The sequence below is a fragment of the Caretta caretta genome, chromosome 5 (assembly GCF_965140235.1).
Source record: "Caretta caretta isolate rCarCar2 chromosome 5, rCarCar1.hap1, whole genome shotgun sequence".
Taxonomy (NCBI): Eukaryota; Metazoa; Chordata; order Testudines; family Cheloniidae; genus Caretta; species Caretta caretta.
In genome coordinates, this window is record NC_134210.1 from 131034613 (window position 1) to 131053839 (window position 19227).

The 19227-nt window shown below is 42.4% G+C and overlaps 1 protein-coding gene across 5 annotated transcripts in view; it reads left to right on the top strand.

The window, feature by feature from the left end:
* Positions 1-19227, top strand: part of DNAH6 (dynein axonemal heavy chain 6) — a 192412-nt gene that overhangs the window by 100648 nt on the left and 72537 nt on the right. For all 5 annotated transcript variants that reach the window (XM_075128903.1, XM_075128900.1, XM_075128899.1 and 2 more), the window contains 8 exons: positions 2073-2315; positions 3112-3279; positions 5664-5899; positions 7951-8212; positions 10351-10474; positions 11076-11272; positions 11707-11910; positions 13420-13545. In XM_075128903.1, coding sequence (XP_074985004.1) covers positions 2073-2315; positions 3112-3279; positions 5664-5899; positions 7951-8212; positions 10351-10474; positions 11076-11272; positions 11707-11910; positions 13420-13545 — 1560 coding nt within the window. The remainder of the gene's footprint in view (positions 1-2072; positions 2316-3111; positions 3280-5663; positions 5900-7950; positions 8213-10350; positions 10475-11075; positions 11273-11706; positions 11911-13419; positions 13546-19227) is intronic.

Genomic DNA, 19227 nt, shown 5'->3' on the forward strand with positions numbered 1-19227 from the left:
TGTGCCCCAAGGGTCGGTCCTGGGGCCGGTTTTGTTCAATATCTTCATAAATGATCTGGAGGATGGTGTGGATTGCACTCTCAGCAAATTTGCGGATGATACTAAACTGGGAGGAGTGGTAGATACGCTGGAGGGGAGGGATAGGATACAGAAGGACCTAGACAAATTGGAGGATTGGGCCAAAAGAAATCTGATGAGGTTCAATAAGGATAAGTGCAGGGTCCTGCACTTAGGACGGAAGAACCCAATGCACAGCTACAGACTAGGGACCGAATGTCTAGGCAGCAGTTCTGCGGAAAAGGACCTAGGGGTGACAGTGGACGAGAAGCTGGATATGAGTCAGCAGTGTGCCCTTGTTGCCAAGAAGGCCAATGGCATTTTGGGATGTATAAGTAGGGGCATAGCGAGCAGATCGAGGGACGTGATCGTTCCCCTCTATTCGACATTGGTGAGGCCTCATCTGGAGTACTGTGTCCAGTTTTGGGCCCCACACTTCAAGAAGGATGTGGATAAATTGGAGAGAGTCCAGCGAAGGGCAACAAAAATGATTAGGGGTCTGGAACATATGAGTTATGAGGAGAGGCTGAGGGAGCTGGGATTGTTTAGCCTGCAGAAGAGAAGAATGAGGGGGGATTTGATAGCTGTTTTCAACTACCTGAAAGGGGGTTCCAAAGAGGATGGCTCTAGACTGTTCTCAATGGTATCAGATGACAGAACGAGGAGTAATGGTCTCAAGTTACAGTGGGGGAGGTTTAGATTGGATATTAGGAAAAACTTTTTCACTAAGAGGGTGGTGAAACACTGGAATGCGTTACCTAGGGAGGTGGTAGAATCTCCTTCCTTAGAGGTTTTTAAGGTCAGGCTTGACAAAGCCCTGGCTGGGATGATTTAACTGGGAATTGGTCCTGCTTTGAGCAGGGGGTTGGACTAGATGACCTTCTGGGGTCCCTTCCAACCCTTATATTCTATGATTCTATGACATTGGTGAGGCCTCATCTGGAGTACTGTGTCCAGTTTTGGGCCCCACACTTCAAGAAGGATGTGGATAAATTGGAGAGTCCAGCGAAGGGCAACAAAAATGATTAGGGGTCTAGAACACATGACTTATGAGGAGAGGCTGAGGGAGCTGGGATTGTTTAGCCTGCAGAAGAGAAGAATGAGGGGGGATTTGATAGCTGCTTTCAACTACCTGAAAGGGGGTTCCAAAGAGGATGGCTCTAGACTGTTCTCAATGGTATCAGATGACAGAACGAGGAGTAATGGTCTCAAGCTGCAGTGGGGGAGGTTTAGGTTGGATATTAGGAAAAACTTTTTCACTAAGAGGGTGGTGAAACACTGGAATGCGTTACCTAGGGAGGTGGTAGAATCTCCTTCCTTAGAGGTTTTTAAGGTCAGGCTTGACAAAGCCCTGGCTGGGATGATTTAACTGGGAATTGGTCCTGCTTCGAGCAGGGGGTTGGACTAGATGACCTTCTGGGGTCCCTTCCAACCCTTATATTCTATGAGTCTATGATTCTATGATTCTTCTCTTCTGCAGACTAAACAGTCCCAGTTCCCTCAGCCTCTCCTCATAAGTCATGTGTTCCAGACCTCTAATCATTTTTGTTGCCCTTCCCTGGACTCTTTCCAGTTTATCCACATCCTTCTTGTAGTGTGGGGCCCAAAACTGGACACAGTACTCCAGATGAGGCCTCACCAAGATCTAGGTGACCTTCTGAGGAGACACACAAGAGGATCACTGCCATGATTCCTGTCAGCTTGCAGACCTTTGCTTTGTCAAGTGATGGGGTTCAACGTCTACATGACTTGTAGGAACCACTAAATCCACCCTAGCCCACCAAGTCTTATCCAGAAACGTCTCATCAAAGGCTGGCCAGTTTCAATAGCAGTGGGCTTGTGGAATTCATAAGGCCATTTGATAAGGTTTTTTAAATATAATGTACTCTTTCTGCAATGGTCGAGAGAAAACATCTAGTTTGTACTGAGAATTTACCACTTTTCACCACAAATGTTGGCTTTGACCATGATGAAGTGAATGACTGTTGTTCAGACAATCTTTTTCCCTTTTGCAGTGGCCCAGAGAAGCACTTCTTTCTGTATCAAGGACATTTTTCCTGAATGTTGATCTTGGAAGTGACGAGTTGAAAGAGAAAGTTTCAGTAATGTGTGTAGATATCCATATGAGTGTGACTGAAATGGCAGATCGATATTATGCTGAGCTGCGGCGACGATATTACACAACACCCACTTCGTATTTAGAATTAATCAATCTCTACTTGTCCATGCTGGGGGAAAAAAGGAAGCAGTTGGTTTCAGTAGGTTTAATTTTATTAAACAAAAATCTCTGCTTATTGTGTCTGAGAAATGTGTCTTCCTTCCCTTCAGATTTTTGTATTACTTTTTCTTCATAGTGCAGCAGCTTCAGGGTTTACCATACATAAAATGGCTTGTAATTCTTTTGTGGTAAACCAGCCCAATTTTCCTTTTCCAAGTACTGAATATTAAACCAAGGAATTTTTAAAGTCTAATTTACTTTGTACTGTTGGTGCTTTTTGTTACCATTTTGCTCTTCATTCGCATGGAAAATGAAAAATTTTGAGTCATTTCACTTCCCCCATCTCTTGTCCTAGGACAAGACACTTGGGATACAAACATTGCAGCACAATGATTAAAGCAAAACCAAAGAAAAACAAACATTGCATCAAAAGATTGCAATAATATTCAGGTTTTTAAAATGTTTTATTTAACAAAAATCAATGTTGAGCCTAAACATCTGGCAGCTTCTGTTTGATAAGCCTGATCATGTATGCCAATTTAGATGTTTTTTCTTTTATATCTGAATAAATATTATTACATCCATAATAACATAAAATTTTTATTACAGCCACCCTTAAAATAAATGTATTATACAAATTATTTATAACATAATTTACAACTGATATGAAACTTACATTACAGGGTATTAAAATATATTTGTACATAAGTTTATATTTTTATCATGTTAGAACTTTTTGGAAGTACAGTGTTTGGAAAAAGTACAGTTGTATTTTTTGGAGTCAGTGTTTGGGAAAAAGTAATTAGATGTGTGAAATGTTTTTTTTTGTGCTTCAGGCTCGGGATCGCGTGAAGAATGGCTTATCCAAACTATTAGAGACGAACGTGCTTGTAGATAAAATGAAATTAGATCTCTCCGCTTTAGAGCCAGTCCTTGTAGAGAAATCTGTGGATGTTGAGGCTTTGATGGAAAAATTAGCAGTGGATCAAGAAAATGCTGATCAGGTACAAAGAATTATCTTGTAATATTTATGAGATAACATGTGTTACTGCTCAATAATTCATAGATGAAGTAATGGGCTCTATGCTTTCCTCCTTTATGTGACACACTGGGGAGCACAAGGGCCTAAAAGCGCAGAACTGAGCCTTGACAGGGATTGCCGGAAGGGAAAGGCAGTTAGCCTGTATCCTGCTTTTCTATAGTGTAGCTTCTATCAGTACAAACATTTCCTCTGTGGACGCAGCAGAGTTTATGCAGACATTTTCCATGTTAGTTAATCATAGAAACATAGAATATCAGGGTTGGAAGGGACCCCTGAAGGTCATCTAATCCAACCCCCTGCTCGAAGCAGGACCAATTCCCAGTTAAATCATCCCAGCCAGGGCTTTGTCAAGCCTGACCTTAAAAACCTCTAAGGAAGGAGATTCTACCACCTCCCTAGGTAACGCATTCCAGTGTTTCACCACCCTCTTAGTGAAAAAGTTTTTCCTAATATCCAATCTAAACCTCCCCCACTGCAACTTGAGACCATTACTCCTTGTTCTGTCATCTGCTACCATTGAGAACAGTCTAGAGCCATCCTCTTTGGAACCCCCTTTCAGGTAGTTGAAAGCAGCTATCAAATCCCCCCTCATTCTTCTCTTCTGCAGGCTAAACAATCCCAGCTCCCTCAGCCTCTCCTCATAAGTCATGTGTTCTAGACCCCTAATCATTTTTGTTGCCCTTCGCTGGACTCTCTCCAATTTATCCACATCCTTCTTGAAGTGTGGGGCCCAAAACTGGACACAGTACTCCAGATGAGGCCTCACCAATGTCGAATAGAGGGGAACGATCACGTCCCTCGATCTGCTCGCTATGCCCCTACTTATACATCCCAAAATGCCATTGGCCTTCTTGGCAACAAGGGCACACTGCTGACTCATATCCAGCTTCTCGTCCACTGTCACCCCTAGGTCCTTTTCCGCAGAACTGCTGCCTAGCCATTCGGTCCCTAGTCTGTAGCGGTGCCTTGGATTCTTCCATCCTAAGTGCAGGACTCTGCACTTATCCTTATTGAACCTCATCAGATTTCTTTTGGCCCAATCCTCCAATTTGTCTAGGTCCTTCTGTATCCTATCCCTCCCCTCCAGCGTATCTACCACTCCTCCCAGTTTAGTATCGTCCGCAAATTTGCTGAGAGTGCAATCCACACCATCCTCCAGATCATTTATGAAGATCTTGAACAAAACCGGCCCCAGGACCGACCCTTGGGGCACTCCACTTGATACCGGCTGCCAACTAGACATGGAGCCATTGATCACTACCCGTTGAGCCCGACAATCTAGCCAGCTTTCTACCCACCTTATAGTGCATTCATCCAGCCCATACTTCCTTAACTTGCTGACAAGAATACTGTGGGAGACCGTGTCAAAAGCTTTGCTAAAGTCAAGATACAATACATCCACTGCTTTCCCTTCATCCACAGAACCAGTAATCTCATCATAAAAGGCAATTAGATTAGTCAGGCATGACCTTCCCTTGGTGAATCCATGCTGGCTGTTTCTGATCACTTTCCTCTCATGCAAGTGCTTCAGGATTGATTCTTTGAGGACCTGCTCCATGATTTTTCCAGGGACTGAGGTGAGGCTGACTGGCCTGTAGTTCCCTGGATCCTCCTTCTTCCCTTTTTTAAAGATTGGCACTACATTAGCCTTTTTCCAGTCATCTGGGACTTCCCCCGTTCGCCACGAGTTTTCAAAGATAATGGCCAGTGGCTCTGCAATCACAGCCGCCAATTCCTTCAGCACTCTCGGATGCAACTCGTCCGGCCCCATGGACTTGTGCACGTCCAGCTTTTCTAAATAGTCCCTAACCACCTCTATCTCCACAGAGGGCTGGCCATCTCTTCCCCATTTTGTGATGCCCAGCGCAGTAGTCTGGGAGCTGACCTTGTTCGTGAAGACAGAGGCAAAAAAAGCATTGAGTACATTAGCTTTTTCCACATCCTCTGTATTGCCGCTCCAAGAAGCGTTAACATCGCTTGTGCACTCTGTGACACGCATTTTAGGGGTTACAGCTGCTGAGGTGAGGCCAATAGCAGTGTAGCCAGCTACGCTGCCAGTGGTAGGCCAGAGCCTGAGGCCTACAGGATTGGTCTGTCCTTGCAGTTCCTTGGCCATTGCTCCTCAAAAGTAAAGGGATTTTAGTATCTTTCACCAATTAATAACTTTCTGTGTGTGTCAGGACTGTTGAAGCTCCTCTATAATTCTATTTTGCATACTTTATGTATAAAACCAAAAATGCAGACCTGAGTGTTAAGCAAACCCTTAAAGAAATAAGACAGAACAAGTTAACCCATTTAAATCTCTGTTTTGTTTTGAAAATATTTCACTGCACATTTAATTTTGAGGTTCGCCGTGTTGTTCAAGAAGATGAAGCTATTGCAAAAGTGAAAGCGGAAGAGACTCAGGCAATTGCTGATGATGCTCAACGGGATCTGGATGAAGCTCTCCCAGCTTTAGAGGCTGCAAACAAAGCTCTTGACTCTTTGGATAAAGCAGATATATCTGAAATTAGAGTTTTTACCAAGCCTCCGGATCTTGTCATGACTGTAATGGAAGCTATCTCCATTCTTTTAAATGCAAAGTAAGCCATTCAGAGCTATATAGTATTTTGTTTTAATTTATTTTAATCCATTATTTGTTCATCTTTTCCTTTGTTTTTTCTTTGATTCTTCCCCACTCCCCCCAGCTCTTCATTAGTGAAATGTTTTGTATAATGGTACCTACTTCTACAGTAAATTCACATTTTAATAGGAAGAGTACACTAATGTGGAGAATATCTTTGGTTGAATCAAAGCATTGTCTCTTTGACAGCTGTAGTCACAACTGCTTAGCTTTGCTTTGTGGGTCTCTCACGCAAAACACCTTCTACACTTTTCTCAGAAAAATGGTATCATCGTCCACCATGCTGTGGTGATAATATAATAAAAACTCCCCTGAACTTTGGGGAAGTTCACATCTACATTGGCATCTGTAGTTCATAACTGGTCTCATTCTCTATAGTGGGCTGGACTAAAACCGCATGTCAAACTTCCTGAACTTTTTCCAAGTTTCAGAAGCCGTTCCAAATGTTGTGTCTTGGGTCCATCGCTAATTTATAGTAACAGACCACATATATTCTCTGAAACCAGTTCTTAATGAGGGGAAGAAAGGAAGACTAAATTATAGGGTTACATTTAATTTTGCATGACATACTTTGTGTCTTTGATAAAAGCAATTATTTTATGAGTTTCCAAAATCCCTATTGATAAAACTTGTCAGCTTTGATGTGCTTGGGTCAAATTCTATTTTCTTGAAGCATAAAGTTGTGGTATGCTTCAAGCAATGGAGTAATTAACATCCAAAGAGGATGTAGAGATTTATTACATCAATAAGATATCATAACAAAACAAAACAATGAAAAGCCATATTTTAGATAATGATGCTAAAATATCTGTTATGGTAAACAAGCCACATTTCAAGAACTGAACATTCCACAGGTCAAATTCTCCCTTTTTACAGAATATTAGAGTATTTTTTACTTAAAGCGTAAGTACCATTGAGTTTTTTACTCTCAACTATATGGATTTTTAAATCTTGACTATAAATGAAGTAGTTTTTCTTTAAATAAACCAAATGTATTATTTAATTTGAGATTGAGTTACTTTTTATTAAGCCTCCTCTCACTTCTACTTTGAGAATTTCTCACTGAGCTCTTGGAGGCTGCTTTTTTTAACTATTAAGAGACTGGTCTTCTTATCATCTTTTGCTGATGAGTGTTTCCTAACAGGTATCATATCAGTACAAAAGTCTCTTGGCCAGATCTTCAGTTGGTGTAAATTGGCATAGGTCCAGTGACCTCAAAGAAGCTACATTGATTCTCAGCAGCTGAGGATCTGGTTCTCTGAACTCCAAGTTGGTGGTGGATTCTCCATAAGGACCACATCCAAAATTTTTGACTAAGATAGCTTTGGATTTTCATGTGAGCCAATCCAGTTTTTTACAAGTTTGTGTACCAGAGAAGACTAGATTCCATGGTTTCAATGTGAAAACAGTTTATTACTTTGACAGGATTAAACCATATAGGAATTTCACATAGTTGTTGGAGAGAGAAACAAAGGCCCAACTCTTTGGTTAAAAGATTGTCTCAGGAGATTAAAGTACAGATTCATATCTATTGTGACTTGGCTGGAATTTCAGAGTCAGAAAGCCCATAGGGCCCATTCTACTAGAAAAGTAGCAGGTTTGGCAGCCTGCCTTTGTCTCTAGATTATTTGAAATCCACAGAGGTGCTACCTGTGGTTCAATTCACACTTTCACAAAGCATTAGACTCTCTAGTCTAAGTGCCAATTTGGAGGAGAGAGCTATAGTCTACTTGTAATAGCACTTCTTAGCCTTCATTCAGAGGCCTAGCCCTTTGCTTAGATGTGTCCTACAGAGGAGATCTAGTCTACAGCACTTTTATGTTAATTACATATGATATAGAAATGTAAATCCTGTTGCTATGTTTTTATTAAGCACTGATTGTGGGGTCAAGCTCTTCAAAACACTGTATAAAGCAAGAGGAAGTGTACTGAAAAGTGCAAATTTGTTATTTAAGATCATGTTCTCAGGGTGTGTCTGTCTCAAATTCTGTTACTGTTGTTTTCTTTCAGGCCTGACTGGGCAGCAGCAAAACAGCTCCTTGGAGATTCCAATTTCCTCAAAAAACTTTTAGAATACGATAAAGAAAATATAAAGCCTCAAATATTGTTAAAGCTTCAGAAATATATAAATAACCCAGATTTTGTGCCTGAAAAAGTAGAGAAGGTGTCCAAGGCCTGTAGGTCTATGTGCATGTGGGTTAGAGCCATGGATTTATACTCTAGAGTCGTCAAAGAAGTTGAGCCAAAGAGGCAAAAGTTAAATGCTGCACAGGTGTGTGTTTATGTCTCTAATGTCTTTTATTTGTTAGAATGGTAACTTTGATGATATTATTAATTTTTTTTTACCGCGGTAACACCTAGAAGTCCCAGTCATGGATCAGGACCCACGGTGCTGGGCGTTGTACACAGACGAAAAATCAGTTCCTGCTTCAAGGAGCTTCTGATCTAAGTAATAGAATTTTTTTCATCCAGAACTGTTCTTTTAATTCTTTGGGCCAAATCCAGCAGAAAGTAGCCTCCTGGGCTGCTGTCCTGCCCTGCTACAGAAGCTACTTCTAGTTCCAAGGATGACGTATTCTCTCCCGAATCATAGAATATCAGGGCTGGAAGGGACTTCAGGAGGTCATCTAGTCCAACCCCCTGCTCAAAGCTGGACCAATCCCCAACTAAATCATCCCAGCCAGGGCTTTGTCAAGCCTGACCTTAAAAACTTCTAAGGAAGAAGATTCCACCACCTCCCTAAGTAACCCATTCCAGTGTTTCACCACCCTCCTAGTGTAAAAGTTTTTCCTAATATCCAACCTAAACCTCCCCCACTGCAACTTGAGACCATTACTCCTTGTTCTGTCATCAGCTACCACTGAGAACAGTCTAGATCCATCCTCTTTGGAACCCCCTTTCAGGTAGTTGAAAGCAGCTATCAAATCCCCCCTCATTCTTCTCTTCTGCAGACTAAACAATCCAAGTTCCCTCAGCCTCTCCTCATAAGTCATGTGTTCCAGTCCTCTAATCATTTTTGTTGCCCTCCACTGGATGTTTTCCAATTTTTCCACATCCTTCTTGTAGTGTGGGGCCCAAAACTGGACACAGTACTCCAGATGAGGCCTCACCAATGTTGAATAGAGGGGAACGATCACGTCCCTCCATCTGCTGGCAATGCCCCTACTTATACAGCCCAAAATGCCATTGGCCTTCTTGGCAACAAGCGCACACTGTTGACTCATATCCAGCTTCTCGTCCTCTGTAACCCCTAGGTCCTTTTCTGCAGAACTGCTGCCTAGCCATTTGGTCCCTAGTCTGTAGCGGTGCATGGGATTCTTCCGTCCTAAGTGCAGGACTCTGCTCTTGTTCTTGTTGAACCTCATCAGATTTCTTTTGGCCCAATCCTCTAATTTGTCTAGGTCCCTCTGTATCCTATCCCTACCATCCAGCGTATCTACGTCTCCTCCCAGTTTAGTGTCATCTGCAAACTTGCTGAGGGTGCAATCCACACCATCCTCCAGATCATTAATGAAGATACTGAACAAAATTGGCCCGAGGACTGACCGTTGGGGCACTCCACTTGATACCGGCTGCCAATGTCTATAAGTGCTGAATTAAGCTTCATATGGGCACTCCATTTGTGGGTAGAATCAGCACATGGGGCGATCAGGTATTGTACATCAGTGGTTCTCAAAGCCGGTCCGCCGCTTGTTCAGGGAAAGACCCTGGCGGGCCAGACCGGTTTGTTTACCTGCCACGTCCACAGGTTCCACCAATCGCGGCTTCCACTGGCCGCGGTTTGCCGCTCCAGGCCAATGGGGGCTGCGGGAAGCAGCGCGGGCCAGCGGACATGCTGGCCGCCCTTCCTGCAGCCCCCATTGGCCTGGAGCGGCGAACCGCGGCTAGTGGGAGCTGTGATCGGCCGAACCTGCAGACGCGGCAGGTAAATAAACTGGTCCAGCCCTCCAGGGGCTTTCCCTGAACAAGCATCTGACCAGCTTTGAGAACCACTGTTGTACATGACATTCTTGCCTAGTTCTTCCAAGACTGACTAAACCCAAGTCATCTGGGGATGAATTTTCAAAGAGCTGTGGCCCAAAGGAGACTTTCCCCAGCCATTGGTCCTGTGTCAATGTTCAGCCAAGCTGGTTACAGCAGAGACTAGAGTGTCTGACAGTTTCATACCCTACTCCCTAGAAAAATGGTGGAGGCACTCATTATGAAAATGCCATTTTATTAATAGGACAAAAATGTTCTGGTTTAAAGCTACTTTTTCAAAAAGACTCCTTATTCATATGTAGGCACCTGAATAAGTGACCTGATTTTCTCAAGTCCCCTGTACCTGCCACTTCCATTGGCTTCAGCTCTTCTAAAAATCAGGCCACCAGGTTTGAAAGCCGTGGCCTAAATGTTTCCTCACATTCTTAGGCTGAGCTTGATGCTACTATGGCTACCCTACGCGACAAGCAAAGGAAATTAAAACAGGTGGAGGATCAGATACAGGCATTACAAGACCAGTATGAAAGAAGCCTTGAAGAAAAAGAGAGCCTTGGTAAGTGATTTCTCTTGAAGTCGTTAAACAGTTAAATTAGTCTTTCACTTTCATGCCTCCACTATACAGCTAGCTGGACCAGGGGAAACTAGCTAGCCCTGACCCAGTCAGTCTCATACTATACACAATATAAACAGTGGAATGCAAATTAATATGCACATTGGTAGGACTCCATTGAAGGGGTTAAACACGTGATTTAGTAGCACTCTGTCTCCCCAGTGCTTCTCTGGTCACACAGTACCGCGGTAAGGAGATGCTACATCTGCTGACAACAGTTAGGCTTGTGACTATTCCTTCAGGCAGCTTCAAGTGGAGCAACTGGATTCCAGTAGTAGGTGATGATAATATCACAGCAGGATGATTTGAAGAGGGTGTGCTGAGAGTTTAGCGAGGTCAGGACATGTTTTTCATGGTCCATAGTCTGTCCTGAAGTACCCAATCAATAGGCCAAAAAGAAGTTTGCTCAGAAGCCACTGGAAGTTAAGGCTAGAAGAAAGGGTAGGGGCAGAGGGAGGCTAAAATAGAAAGTAAGGGAAAAGATTATTAGGAAAAATTGACTTTTTAATACTAATCACAGTCCAATAATTTTATAACTGTTTAGCAAGGACCATGGCACTTACCCAAGCTCGCCTCACTAGAGCTGGAAAGCTGACAGCTGCATTAGGAGATGAACAAGTTCGGTGGGAAGAGAGCATCAGGAATTTTGAAGATGAGATTTCAAACATCATAGGAAATGTGTTCATAGCAGCTGCTTGTGTTGCCTATTATGGGGCTTTTACAGCCCTTTATAGGCAACTGGTGAGTAAAAATAATTTCCCTTTTCTTTTTTTCCTCCATAATGTGGTGCTTGTGAAAGGTACCAAACTGGCATCACTGTAGAATTGCTTTAGCCTCTGAACAGGTACAATATGGACAGTGTCAGTCTAAGCATTCCCCCACAACCTCATTAATGATCCTCAGGCTTGCTGTCCAGAGTTAAGTTTTAATACATATTCAGCCATTAGTGACAATTGTGAAGGGTGTAGGATTATTATTAGTACAAGACTAGGACCCCTGTCTATTCGAAATTAACTAAAGACACTCACTTGTCGCCTCCTAAGCAATCAAGCAGCCATCCAATGATGATAACTTTTAATTACTACCAACTAGCGTCCAACAGGTTGTTACAATTCCCATTAAGTAATATAATCTCCTATGAATCTCTTTTTACAATTAATCTCTCTCTATCCCAGCTGATAGATTGCTGGATCAAGAAATGTCAGAATCTAGAGATTCCTATCAATCCAGACTTCAGTCTTATAAACATTTTGGGAGATCCCTATGAAATTCGCCAGTGGAACACGGATGGGTTACCACGTGACTATGTGTCTACTGAGAATGGGATTCTTGTGACTCGAGGGCGACGCTGGCCACTGATGATTGACCCCCAGGATCAGGTGAGCACTGATTGTAAACTGTACTGATGCAGCTCCCTTTCCAAAAATGCAACTACTCCGTAAGTTTTTGTACCAGACATTTCTCACACTGACACCTTTTTCTTTGTTGGCTTGGGGCCAGATCCTTATATCGTGCAAATCAACATACTTCAGTAGCGGTATGGTGACTAATGCCAGCTGAGGATCTGGCCCATACATTTTCATTATGAGACCTGTGATTAAAAATAAAAAACACAACAATGTTTCAAGTGTTGCATGGACTCTAATTTAACATTCTCATTCCAATCAAAATTGGAATAGGTTTAAAATAATGAATAGAGGTTTCTAACTATAAAAAACGTGGAAATGATTGTGCAAAATGTGTGATATAAAAACCCTCCACAATACAAAAACTATAAACTGTATTGATAACAGAGGAAAAGCAGGATTGTGTCCAGTTTTCCTTAAAGCCCAGGGATGAGTCTCAAAGATGGTTGAAGCTATGAAAGGAGTTTCGTACAATGAAAGACTGTGAAGACTATTATTATTATTTAACCTAGAAAAGAGAAAAGAAAAACTGCATATATCTGCCTCACAACTGGTGTTTATTTTGTGCTATAACTTTCACCACACATTTTTGTGGTTTTCTGAATCCCCTTAATTGACCTAGTGCTAAATGACTATTGAACAACAGCCAATTCTGTTAGGACAATTCCCTGCATTGTTCACTCCTTTTCCCTAAAGTGTGATTATTGGAAGAGGTAGGTGAACACAATGAAAGAATTTAGAATGAAAAAACTTTTTCAGTTTAATTTTTACATTTAAAACATTACAAGTATAAATCTACTATTATTATTTTAGGGTCCAATTGTGTCTGTGTGGGTATTCCTTCCTTCTTCACTCAACCCTGCAGCACCATCCTTTCCTCTTCCCTAGACATCATACAGGTCTCTCTCCATGGTCTGGTGTCCTTGTTGGAGGAGAGGGGCTGCTGACTGAATGGGCCAGGAGAAGTATGGGTGGGTCAGATGTGCACAAGGATTTCTCCTTCCTAGTGCACAACTCATCCTAAAGGGGATGAATGGGAGGCCAAACCCCCTCTCCACACCAGCCTTGAGTGCACCACACAGTGTGTATAATCCCCCGGGAAGCTGGCCCTCTGATATACAGTCCCTCTTAAAGTTTCTCTTGGTGTGGTGCTGCCTCACACTACTCCCCAAAATGATTCCATGCTTGAATGGCACAATCCGGACCTATAAAGGCTAATAAAATACTAGCAGTCCTAGCACAGTTGAATATCATCACACTGTGCAGTGTAAAAGCCACCGATATTACAGAGACCAGCAAAAACCTTTTTTTCTGGTGATGCTTCTCCGGAGTAAAGAGTTAGTACAATTAATTTACTTTTCCTGATCAAAGCAGTGGTCTTAAGAATTGCACTTCTGAATATTGAGGCAAACATGCTAATTAACCTTTTGGTCAAATATGAAACTTAGCCAACCTTAGTGATTACTCTCATTTCCTACATAGGCAAATCGGTGGATAAGAAACAAAGAAACAAAATCTGGTTTGAAGATAATTAAGCTTACAGACTCTGGTTTCCTGCGTACTCTTGAGAATGCTATTAGATTGGGTTTACCTGTTCTTCTAGAAGAGGTATGTATCTTTTATCAATAAACTTAAATTACTAACATTGTATTTCTATCTCTTTACATATGTTGGAATTAGTAGGAACATCGTAATCAAAATTTTTGTCTACGAACTTCAGTTTTTTCTGGCCACAAAATCCCAGAACATTTCCTACATTTTAGGTATATTATTTTTTCCAGAGAAATGTTAGCTAAAATAAAGATATAAAGGCCTGTTCAGTAAATATGGCTATTCAAAAAGCAAAACAAAAGCTCTCTCTAATTAACAAAAAAACTCCAGGAGAAATTCATTCTATAAGATGATAATCTAAAATGTGCATTATAGAGTCACAGGTTTTCGCTTTGTTTTTTTTCTTGAGAAACCTGCCTCCCATTTGAATTTTCATGTGGGTGGCATGTTGACAGAGGAGACTTTTTAATCAGACAATATATTTTTTGAAACATTTTTGAAATCTACTAACACTTTTTGTAATTTCGTATTTCTAAATGGTTTGATGTACAAACATCACATCAATGAAACAGACCAACGGCATTTGGGGCTGTATAAGTAGGGGCATTGCCAGTAGATCGAGGGACGTGATCGTTCCCCTCTATTCAACATTGGTGAGGCCTCATCTGGAGTACTGTGTCCAGTTTTGGGCCCCACACTACAAGAAGGATGTGGAAAAATTGGAAAGAGTCCAGCGGAGGGCAACAAAAATGATTAGGGGACTGGAACACATGACTTATGGGGAGAGGCTGAGGGAACTGGGATTGTTTAGTCTGCAGAAGAGAAGAATGAAGGGGGATTCGATAGCTGTTTTCAACTACCTGAAAGGGGGTTCCAAAGAGGATGGCTCTAGACTGTTCTCAATGGTAGCAGATGACAGAACGAGGAGTAATGGTCTCAAGTTGCAGTGGGGGAGGTTTAGGTTGGATATTAGGAAAACCTTTTTCACTAGGAGGGTGGTGAAGTACTGGAATGCATTACCTAGGGAGGTGGTGGAATCTCCTTCCTTAGAAGTTTTTAAGGCCAAGCTTCACAAAGCTCTGGCTGGGATGATTTAGTTGGGGATTGATCCTGCTTTGAGCAGAGGGTTGGACTAGATGACCTCCTGAAGTCCCTTCCAACCCTGATATTCTATGATTCTATGTTATTTGTTAGCCCTGGAAGACAGAGAGGGCCAGATTCTCCATCCTATTGTGCTCTTGCAGTGCAAAGCAGTCTTAAATTTGGCCTAAGAGAAATGGTCTGAAGTAAATAGGATAAAATTCAATGAGGAAAAATGCAAAGTACTCCACTTAGGCAGGAACAATCAGTTGCACACATACAAAATGGGAAATGTCTGCCTAGGAAGGAGTACTGCAGAAAGGGATCTGGGGTCATAGTGGACCACAAGCTAAATATGAGTCAACACTGTAACACAGTTGCAAAAAAAGCAAACATCCTTCTGGGATGTATTAGCAGGAGTGTTGTAAGCAAGAAGTAATTCTTCCACTCTACTTCATGCTAATTAGGCCTCAACTGGAGTATTGTGACCAGTTCTGGGTGCCACACTTCAAGAAGGATGTGGAGAAATTGGAGAAAGTCCAGAGAAGAGCGACAAAAATGATTAAAGGTCTAGAAAACATGACCTATGAGGGAAGATTGAAAAAATTTAGTTTGTTTAGTCTAGAAAAGAGAAGACTGAGAGGGGACATAACAGTTTTCAAGTACATAAAAGGTTGTTACAAGGAGGAGGGAGAAAAAAAATGTTCTTCCTAACCTCTGAGGACAGGACAAGAAGCGATGGGCTTAAATTGCAGCAAAGGAGGTTTAGGTTGGACATTAGGCAAAACTTCCTAACTGTCAGGGTGGTTAAGCACTGGAATAAATTGCCTAGGGAGGTTGTGGAATCTCCATCATTGGAGATTTTTAAGAGCAGGTTAGACAAACACCTGTCAAGGATGGTCTAGATAATACTTAGTCCTGCCATGAGGCAGGGGACTATACTAAATGACCTCTCAAGGTCCCTTCCAGTCCTATGATTCTAAGTGGCCAAATTGGGATTCCTCTGGCAGAGGGGAATTCCTGAGGTCGCTTTAATGTATGTTGGGGGTGATCACGGTAGTTCTTGGGGTCATGGGACCTCCAGAGTTTCACACAACTCCCTCCTCTAGGGTTCTGTGGTTGGTGTACCTGAGCCAGGCTTCAGGGTTATGGATGTAGTACAAGTCTGTTGTTTAATAGGCTGAATGCAAAATTTTTAAGTCATTCCTTGTGGAAATTTGAATCTCTGAGGGTTTTAAGGAGAAATTTGAAAGAGGATAAATGAGATGGCTCTATGGATATTTAAGGGGAGCTCCTCCCAAGGCATCATGAGAGAAAGCATGAAGGTGCTTTTTTAAGAATTTAACAAGTGGGCAATGGAGGCTGGTAACAAGAGCCAATCGGAGGTGCGAGTCAACATGTTGACAGAGAATGAGTGAGAAGTCAGATGGGGATAGGCTGTAAAGGCCCTCGAAAGTGAAGACAAACAGCTTGTGTTTGATGTGATAGAGAGAGAAGCCAGTGGAGGAATACAAAGAGTGGGGTGACATAGTCAAAGTGACATGCTAGGAAAATGATATTTGCAGCATCCTTCTGAATAGATATGAGCAGGACAAGATTGCATTTGTCAAGGCCAAAGAAAAAGATGTTGCAGTAATCAAGATGTGAGATGATGAGAGCCTGGAGGAGGGTCTTAACTGTATGGATGCATAGGAAAGGCCATATCTTAGAGATGTGCTGCAGAAAGAATCTGAAAAATTGAAATATAACCTGTATGTGATGACTAGAGAGAGGACCAATTTGAAGATGGTGGCCAGGTCATGGGCCTGAGTGACAGGCAGGATGGTGTTGCTCACAGTGAACAAAAAAGGAGATAGGGCAGAGGGCTTGTGGAAAAAGATTCAGAACTCTGTTTTAGCCACCATGTTGAGCTTGACTTGATGGTTAGACAGACGTGAGATGTCAGAAACACACTTCTTCGAGTGATGGTCCCTATCTGCATAGATACATGTGTGCCCCATGCACCTGAGTTTGTAATTTTTTAGTCAGTAGTGTCCGTTGATCCTCACATGCGCCATAACTGTCCTCATGCTCCAAACTGAGTGTTTAAGGGATGGTGTGGACCAACACCTCTCCAGTTCTTTCTTATCACCGCATAGTCTAAGTCAGAGTTCATACAGGTGGTCATATGGCACAAGGCATCTGGACCCTTTGGGAGTCCAGAAAGCATATCAATTTACTAGATCTCAGGGTAGTCCATCTAGTCTGTAATGCATTCTTTCCACTCATCCAATCCCAATGTTCAAATAATGTCAACATAACTATAAGGACAACATAACAACTGTCTTCTATATAAACAAGTAGTGGGGAACGAGATCCCTTCCTTTTTGTATAGCATCAGTTAACATCTGTAACTGGTGCAACCACCATCACATAACCCTTTCAGCAGCATGTTTACTAGGGGTGCAGAACTCCCTAGTGGACAGTCTCAGCAGATTTTTCCATGGACCACAAATGGGAGATTCACAATTCAGTTCTAAACAAGGTCTTCACCCAATGGGCAATGCTGTCCTGGGACCTTTTTGCCTCACATGTGAACAAGAAACTTCCTCTATACTGCTCCAGAGCAGCCCTAGGCAAGGTCTCAAAGGGAGATACACTCCAGCTACCACAGAAGGCTCACCTGAGGTATGCTTTCCCTCCCATTCCATTAATACTACAGGCCCCATGGAAAATCCATTAAGATAGAGCTCAAGTCATCCTCATTGTGCCTAACTGTCCAAGACAGTTAAGGTTTACAGATCATGGAATCATAGAATATCAGGGTTGGAAGGGACCTCAGGAGGTCATCTAGTCCAACCCTCTGCTCAAAGCAGGACCAATCCCCAACTAAATCATCCCAGCCAGGACTTTGTCAAGCCTGACCTTAAAAACCTCAAAGGAAGGAGATTCCAGCACCTCCCTAGGTAACGCATTCCAGTGCTTCACCACCCTTCCAGTGAAAATTTTTTTCCTACTATCCAACTTAAACCTCCCCCACTGCAACTTGAGACCATTACTCCTTGTTCTGTCAAAAGATCTACTGAAGCTCTCAGCTCAGCTGCCCATAAATGTCTGCCCATTTCTGGACCTCCTAACACAACATAAGGGCACTTTCAAGCATGCAATCTGGAACCACTGCAGCCTGGTATTTGGATGGTCACTGGATGGTAAGAGCGCTTGTGTTCCAGAGTGATGCAATCCATCCTTAACCACAGAAGAAAAGACTCTACTAGGATATGTTATTCAGCTAAAAGGAGGTGTTTCTCCTCTTGGGCTCAACAATGCATTATTGCCAGAATCTGCTGGGTTCTCTGCTATCCTGAAATATTTACCCATAAGTCTTTGGATGTCTCATTTAGTTCTCTTCAGGTTCATTTAGCAGCAATCAGCCCTTTTCATCCTCCTGTTGATAATCACACGATCTTCACTCATCCTGTTAAACTAGATTTTTGAAGGGGCTTCTTAGACCGTTTCCACCACTGGTGAAGTTCGCACCCCAGTGGGACCTCAATTTTGTTCTTTCATCTCTCAGCAGACCTCCCTTTGAACCTCAAGCCACATGCTCTGTGGCCCATCTGACTATGAAAGTGGCCTTTCTAGCTGAAAGCATGCGTGGTGGACCCGAGTTTCATAAGAGTCAAAGCATCCATTTACTGGTATTGTTTCCAAAACCACATGCCTCAGTTGAAGAGAGGAGACCGCATTCTCTGGATGTCTGAAGGGCACTGGCCACTTGATCTCTATTTCATCCTTCTGTGAAAGTGGCCTTCGCAGTGGCAATAACATCAGCCAGGAGAGCTGTTGAATTACAAGCATTATTAGCCAAACCACCTTATACTGTCTTTCATAAGGATAAAATTTCTGTGAAATCTCACCCTAAGTTTTTACCAAAGGTGGCTCCAGAATTTCAATTAAATCTATCACATTGCTGTTGTTTTCCCTAAGCCATATGCAGAGCATGTAAAGCAGAGCAAAAGCTGCATTCGTTGGATGTAAACAGAGTTCTTTTGTTCTATCTTGTCAGAACTGCGCACTTCAGAAAGTCTCCTAAACTGTTTGTAACATATAGAGAAAAGGACCAAAGATGAAGCTGTTGCAGTGCAAACAGTCTTTAACTGGATTTCCACATGTATCAAACTTTGTTATCAGGTGACTGTAAAGACTCTACCTGATAAAATAATGGCTCATTTGATGAGAGCTTGATCCACTGTGATGGCCACTCTCAGGACATTTGTAAGGCAGCAGCCTGGTCCTTCATCCACACATTCACTGAGCAGTACACAATTGAACAGGCTTTCAGACACCATGCAAAATTTAGCAGAATTGTCCTGCAATCACACGACTCCTGGTACCCACTTCCAGCAAGGGTCACTGCTTGTGGGGGGTTGGGGGGAGAGGTCATCAGCAATAAAATATATGTATACAGCTCATCATTAGAAGCAGAAATGGTTACTTGCCTGCACAAAGAAAAGGAGTACTTGTGGCACCTTAGAGACTAACCAATTTATTTGAGCATAAGCTTTCGTGAGCTACAGCTCACTTCATCGGATGCATACTGTGGAAAGTGTAGAAGACAAATAAATTGGTTAGTCTCTAAGGTGCCACAAGTACTCCTTTTCTTTTTGCAAATACAGACTA